The sequence below is a fragment of the Tinamus guttatus genome, unplaced genomic scaffold (assembly GCF_059628265.1).
Source record: "Tinamus guttatus ecotype Peru unplaced genomic scaffold, ASM5962826v1 Tinamus_guttatus_pri_ptg000503l, whole genome shotgun sequence".
Taxonomy (NCBI): domain Eukaryota; kingdom Metazoa; phylum Chordata; class Aves; order Tinamiformes; family Tinamidae; genus Tinamus; species Tinamus guttatus.
In genome coordinates this window covers 3705459-3713204 of record NW_028289037.1, presented here as the reverse complement: position 1 = coordinate 3713204, position 7746 = coordinate 3705459, and the positions used below count along the sequence as shown (strand labels likewise).

General features: G+C 39.1%; 1 protein-coding gene across 1 annotated transcript in view; it reads left to right on the top strand.

The window, feature by feature from the left end:
- The first annotated feature begins 3389 nt into the window (after positions 1 to 3389).
- The window catches only part of THSD7A (thrombospondin type 1 domain containing 7A), a 169434-nt gene continuing 165077 nt past the window's right edge, over positions 3390 to 7746 (top strand). The window contains exon 1 of the mRNA XM_088533515.1: positions 3390 to 3552. Within this exon, the coding sequence (XP_088389641.1) occupies positions 3390 to 3552 (163 nt within the window). The remainder of the gene's footprint in view (positions 3553 to 7746) is intronic.

The window sequence follows — 7746 nt, the reverse complement described above, 5'->3', positions numbered from 1 at the left end:
AAACAAAAAGATGCTAACTTTTCAGTTGTTCATGAGAGTTGTTTACATAGTTCACATAGCTGCTGTGCCTCAAATGAACAAATGTTCCTTAATATCAATCTACTGAGACCCATACACTGGTGCTCCGAGATACAATACAGACAATGCTGTGTTTTGGTATGGAGTGTTAATATTGACTGTAGTTTATTTTTCTGCTTTGTCTGGAGCTTTTGAAAATATTTAAACATTTATTTTGCGACATCTAAGCCATAAGATACTAATGGATACATTCTGATGCTTAGGTTATACTAGAATAAGAGATGTCAGTTTGGGCCAGGAATAGTGTTCACACCATTAAATGGCAGGGGAGGTTTCTTATTCACTGATGTAAATAGGAAGGGAGTAAGAGCATATTGGGTACAGTGGTGTGGAAAAAGGTAGCAGCAGCTCTTGGCAATAGGTATGTTCAGAAGTTCATGGCAGCTGAAGCTTGGAGTCAGAATATAATGTCTTTCCTGGCTGAAGTCCAACTTCAGCAGATAGGTTAGTGAGCGTCTCTGCCTCCTGGCCTGAGCCTGCCTTTTGGCCTGTTGTTTTACTGGCCTTTTCCTGTCCTGAATAAATGAAAGTGAGCATCTTGACTGAAGAACTGATGTAGTTTGGGAGTTAAGTGTTTGCCAAAGATAGCTTTTCAGCAATCTTTGTCGTTTTTCCAGATGAGCAAATACAGTTGCACAACTGGTACTACCAGTTATCCCTCCATTCTGTCTTTATGATATATTTCTGAATAATTTTAATATGGTGTAGCTTTTTACCAAGAAAACTGAGGTGAAATTATTTGATAATATATTCTATTATTTTCAAGTTGTCAGAAAAACAGTATAACCATAAAGAGTAGGATGTAAATATGAGTTGTATTCTGTGTATCAAAATGAATTTTTAAAAGTATATGGTCATATAGTTGTGCCAATATAAGAAAAGATTTGTATGTTTGTGTCTGTGTGCACAGCCCCGCTCATGCTAGTGCTTTGGTCTTCCACTAAAATCCCTTTGATCCACTGTGTCAACTACACAGCTGGTGTGTTTCCTAGGGTCATGTACAGAATATTTGCAGAGGCTTTCTTGCTCGATTCGTAAAAATTCCAGGTAGAATCCATCGTATTTAACAACTCTGGAAGGGATGCCTTCTATCCAAGCCAACCTATAAAGCCGACTTTTCCTCTGGGGCATAGCTGCAATGCGTTTACTCTTATTTTTAACAAGGACTGCACAAGTCGTATGCATTTAACTTCGATCATGCCAGCCAATGAAACTATTGCTGTGGAATTCCTCATGAATTTAAAAGTTTTCATTTACACTTTTTAAATTCTCAGTCTTATTTTTCATAAATTATGCAGCTTGAGTTATTTTTATTATTCCAAGTATTCTCATATCTCTTTATTTACCATTTAAAATAATATGAAGGTGACTAACTTGTTCTTAATCCCAAATTTACCTGTGAAACTGCAGTGCATTATGAACTTGGAGGGCATTTTGTCTTAAAGTGGTCTTCTGTCTACCAAGTCCAAGCTAAGTGGCTTTGTCTGCTTCATAAAGTGAATATAATATGATGAAGTAGAGGTGAATGAAATGTATTTCCAAAAGTGCTTCAACTGGGAGTACAACTTCTGAATCAGGATGCTATAAATTTGTTAAGATCACAACTTTCTATGTATCCCTTATCAACCTATAATCTCCTGATTGTTGCCTGTTTTTCAACAGCTGAGGAACAGTAATCCACACTTGCTTATCTCTCTTAATCACAGCCTCACGGTGCTAGAGCTCCCTGAGCCTTTAATTCCCTCTTAGAGGCGTAACAGAGTGGAAAGTAAACAAAGACGAATTTGCAACCTTCAACATTGCTAATTTGCTCTGATGTCAGAATATTTAAACAGGGAAGGACTTGGGAATTATTTGATCACATCTGATTTTAATCTAATGCATGTGAAAAGGCTGAGTCTGGGAAGGTTGTGCAAAATGACAGGCGTCCCAAGAGAGGTTGACTGAAGGTTTCTTCTTTAAGCAACAATAGCTCCATCATCTTAAAACTCGGCTTCCTGTGTTCATCCAGTGTGCTTTGTAGTTGCTCACGTTTTTTAATGAAACTTTTGTTGAATATGATGGTAGCTTTCTTGATAATTTCCGACTTGCTTCCCAGTTTCAAGAGGTTTGAAACCTGATCCTTGGGCTTGTTACTGCATCTGTTCCCTGGGAGATGGGCAGGCGGGTGGGTGGGAGAAAGATGCCTATTTAAAAAGCTTTGTCTCTCTCCACATTTTGGTATCATCATGACAACCCTGTGTGTCCTGAATACTTTTATATGTAAAACTGAATGCTGCAAAAATGATTGATGACTTGATCTTCACATTATCTTAAATTACATGATGGACATTTATGCATGTGTGTATGTGCGCATACTTTCTGGATAGGAAAGGCTGTTTGTGTTGCCTGTTAGTTAATACATACAGGGTTCCTCTGTCTGGGAGGTGGTGTACTTAAACCTATGCACACGTATACATATCCGTTTACATATCTGGATATTCATTCATTCTCAGGGTAGCCGGCAGTAAGTGAGCAATCAGCAGTAACCTGAAAAGCGTTTGACTAAAATGCAGGAAAAGTTGTCTTTTCCTTTTACTTTCTTTCTTTTTTCCCTCCTTCTTTTCCTTCATTTCTCTTTGTGAGCTAGTCAAACTCTCTTTAATGCATGTGCCATCATTTAAATTTTGTTATTTACAAAATATTTAACACAGCATACATCCTGCTAACACAGCCTGATGCTCTGTCTTCTACAATATATTACTGTGGATACATGAAGAAGTGCTGTGGCTATATGACTCGTATTTCTGAAGCAGGACCACCAATGATTTCTTCTGTTCCCGGTGTGTCTCGTTTGCGATGCTCCAGGGCGGGCTGTCTGGCAAGGAGGCTTTCCCTGTCGCTCTCTGCGGCGCGGTTGCCGCGTTGGCTTATTTGTGTTTCTCCTCATGGCTGTTTCTCTGTCTCTCACTCTCTCCAGCTGGTGTAAATGCTGCTGCTGCTGCCTCGCAGAGCCCAGAACCTGCTCGGTCAGCTGGAGCCCCCTGCGGACAGCTGTCTCTCTTTCAGCTGATGGGAAACTGCTACTAGCGGCTGAATGGAAGAGTGCGGAGCAGCGACCATAGCTGCGGCAGCCGCCGCGACAGCGAGCACGGACTCTATTGTTCCCCGGTGTTAAACAGGTTTCCCCCTTTTCAACTGCCATGCACAACAGTGGGAGAGAGCGCTCCTGTCTGCTGCTCCTCGTGAAGAAATTCTGAAGAGGCCGATATCGTGTGGAGGAGGCTCGACCGTCGCCGCGCGGTTCCGTGCTGGAGCAGCTGGCCGGAGGCATGGGGGCGAGCGCGGGGCGCCTTGCTCCCGGCTGCGCTCCGGGGGCATCCGCGCTGTCCGGCCGGTGCCTGGCCGTCCTGTTGGCCCTGCTGCTGGGCCCTGGGGCCGCCGCCGCCGCGCAAAGTGAGCTGGCAACTTCCTCCGTGTATCTGTGGAAGACCGGTGAGTAAGGATGCCGCGCTAGCAGAGCTGCGTGGCGTTTATTTTTAGTCGCAAGTAATAATCTGTTTGTGGGCTTTGCGCACGTTGGGAGAGGGGTCAAGCCTAGATCAGTAACGCTTAACTTGGGGGGGGTTCTAGGGAAACAAACTAGGGCATCTCACAGGGGTCCCTTCACCAGCAAACGCAGCAATTAAAAAACAATAGTGACTCTGTGGCATTGCTACTGGCTTTGCTTTGCTTTTTTTCCTGTGTTTTCATTTTGTTCAATAGCCCTGCGCTGTCTGTGAATAGCAGAGGTCAGGGCATTAGTGCCTGTCAACAATGAAAAGGAAAATTTGCTTCAGTAACAGTCAGCAGTGCTAACAGAGCTCAAAAATATTGACATTTTGCAAAGATGTAATCCAGCATGTCTAATCTTTATGCTCTATGCTGACATGTAATATATTAAATGTAGTAATTGATGGAGAGTTGGGCTTGTTAAATTTAGGTTTGTTGCACGGTATATAGGACACGTGAAAGCTAATGATGGATTATGTGAAATAATCCAAGTGATGCCAGATCTCATAACTGAAGAGCTGAAGGCAAATAGGCTATGTAGATTCAGCACCACACTAGATAGATAATTTCTTCTGCTTCGGTACTAATGAGTTACGTGTCTGTTTTTAAGATTGCATAGTTGTGACAGTTTCCAACCTTAACTTTGCGTTAAAAATCGGTAGGGGATTTTCATGCTTCTGTTAATATATTGACTCAATTCAGAATTTATGAATGATGAATATGTACGTTTTAGCACTGACATATAAAGTTGGTTCCTATTTAGGTAGATTAAAAGTCTCCTTTAGGAAATTTAAAAATTTCAAGCCAGTTTACAATTACACTTTACAGTATCTTTGGTGATTTTTTTTTCCCTTTTCACTGTATATTGCCAGGCATAAGAGATTGAAAAACTAGTAGTTTGTTTAAAAATTGCTTTTCCATTAATACAATGATGTAGTAAGAGAGAGTACAAATTAATCATTTGTCTGGAAAACAACTTTGAGATGTCTTTTTCCTGGATGGAAGGCCCCAGCCTTCTGCCACAGAAACAGATCAATTTACAATTACACTGATATCCTGAATTTTTTAAGAGCCTGTGTCTCTCCAGCAGTTCAGGGAGGAGATTAAAAGGGAATTAATTTAAAGAAGAAGACGAGCTTTCCAATAACACTAGAAAGAGAAATCTGAAGAGGAGAAAATCCTTTGCAACTTTCACTTGCTACTGAATGATGGGTAGTGCAATTACACTGATCGACACCCCCTCCCTTTTTTTTTCTTTCCTTTTGAACCATTGACAAATGCCACTCCACTTACAGATTTATAAACATGTGATACTCACATAAGAATAGAGAAAATGCATACCTATACGCAATAAAGTTGCTAGCTATCAATATAATAAACTAGCATTTTCTCATGTCTTCATTTAGTAACTTAATAGCTGGTATTTAGGAATGTTAAAATAATAACATAGTTTGAGAGTAGTTATTGTAGTCAGCTAACAATCTTGAACTGTCAAGTTGCTGTGGAGTGATTCCATTTACTTTGCATATAGTACATGTGCTCTGAAGTCATCTCAGTTAAACCACCAAGGGAGAAAATGGGTTGGCTTTTGATTCCTCGCCCCATCTTTGTAGATGACAAAGACCAGTCTTGAAGAACTTTGTTTTAGAACAGGATATAATACAAGAAGGTAGTTCTTCTCCTGAGCTTTTCCTTCTGTGTTCTCTGCTGTCCTAACACTAAGGAATAGGATAAGCATGTTCACTGTGTAATTTTTAACTATTAATTTGACAATGATATGAGAAAATCAAGTCTCTGAGTGGCTCTTTTCAAACACTAAACAGCAATATTCACTGAATAGACTAGTCTATCAGAAGACTGGATTCTGCTTCTAATTAGATTTGCTGGTGGCATTTTTTTCCTCTGCCCTTCATCTCAACTGTTTCTTGTTTGTTTGCCAATCAAACAAAATCTGTATTTGAAACGTGTAGCATATTTCTTAATTATTTCTTACTCTTAAACTAGGGAAGCTCTTAAAAGTGGCTTGTGCCTTGATGAATCTAGTCTGTCTTTCCCAGAAATGGATTAGTTTCAACAGAACCTACTGCCTTTCAATTTCCTGTGATTTATAAAATTAGGTCTAGGCTGGTAAAAAAAGGAAGCAGAGTAACTTGGGTGAAAGACTGGAACTTTCTGGTGTCATATGATAAACTTTTGGCTTTGGTGCTGTATGCACTTATATTTTGCTTCAGCTGGTTATAATCTCCTTGTTCTTTTGTTTCATTTTGTTTTTTGAGATTGCCTGTGTTTCTTTTGGGAAGAAGAAAGTACTGTGATGCATCTAGAATCCTTGATAAATCCTTGATATCGTTTCATGCTGGTAAAGTTGGCTAAGATAGCGCCTAGAAAATCAGTTTGATTACATTCTTTTTTGGCATCTGTTAGTGGTGAAATATGTCCAGTCTCTGAGAAATATACTATTTTTGTTACTGAAGATAGCCTGGCATCAGCTTTTGGCTGTTTGCCTTGCATATGTCTGCTTTTTTTTTCCTAAAGATTTTTTTTGAAAAAAAAAAAAAAAACTTTGTGTAAGATCTTTCTTTGTGACCTCTATACTGCGCTGCTGCAGCATGTTTTCTTAAGATGCCCTGGTGATCTACAAGGGTTATAACTTTTGAGCTGCAACAGTCTTTCTCCTAGAAAATGCCAGCTGTAGTACCCATTACTGTTTCCCAATATTTTATTCTTTTGGGATTGACTTTTTTCTTCTATTCAAATATGAATTGTTTACTCTCAACCTATAACCCATCTGCTGCCGTGCTCTTCCTGTCTGCTGCCATAAAAATATGAGGAGTGTGTGATGCCCAGATTAAACATTTGGAGGTTTAATTAACGTTGATACAGCCCTGACAGTGTAACCTGCTGTTATCTGGCTGACCCTGCTCTGAGCAAGGGGCCTGGGTTAGGTGGTCACCACTGGTACTTTCCAACTTCAGCATCAGCCAGTCTCATTAGGTGAGATGTATGCCATTACTAGAAGTAAAAATGACTATTTTTACTTCTCCAATTGAAGTGATTTTGAAGTTCTGACTTTCATAACTTTCTGAAATTTTGCTCCTGTGAGGATGGGTATTGGCTTTTGTATATTTTTGCTGGAATATGGTAAAATGGACCTTCTATGTTCCGCATGGTATTTAGATGGACATAATTCATAGACAAGATGATCAGAGGTACAGCTTAAAGCTTATATATCTTACCAAACATTCACATTGTGTGCCATGCAGACAAGTTGTGTGCATTTTTTTTTGCACATATAAACATAGAATAAAAACAGACTTCACTTGGTGTTCTCACTGAGCACAGCTATCTGGTTTCTTTAATACAAACTTAAGCAAAGTCTTTGTATGTGCAGAATAACTTGTTCTTATAGCAGAATGATGAAAAGCTAGACTCCCAGAAATGATTTCCACTTGATGATTTGAAGTTGAGAACAGAAGTTACGAGCAAGTCCAAAGAGCAGCTGTGGTGATGAAGGGCTTTGATTTCACTAAAGCGAGCACACGGTGTTGAGTTTGGAAGCTGAAAGAATTAGCAACAGGGATGTTAATCTATTCTGTTTCTTAATGATTTTGCAAAATGAAGGTTTTCTTCATGTACAAAGCAAAAAGCAAATTGGCAGCATGGAGAGAACTTTCTTATGGCATTAAAAGTTGAGAAAATTATGGTACAAGTTAAAATTGCACCTTTACTTTGAATATTTCTTGAGGGCCAAACATGTTATTGCTTGTAATTTCTGTGCTAATGATGATCAAATGATACATTTCAAAATGTAAATTCCTTCTCTAGATCATTGAAAACTTTGCTTCCACTGAATAACCTATTGTATTGCTTAGTGGTTGCTTTTCTCTGATTCTGCTGATTTCATTTGCAATGAATAGTTCATTGGTTCAAATTCTATACTGTCATACTGAACTTCTGGGAGTTCCTGAAATGTGCTAATTTTATTCATATTATTATCCTACCATAACTATTATAAAGCTTATTGTATTGTTCCTACATAGACATCAAAAAAAAATTATGTGCCATAATTCAGTGAAAGTTGCTTGTGCGTTAACGTCTACTAAATTTCATTGTCCAATTTATTTTTTAAACTGAAAT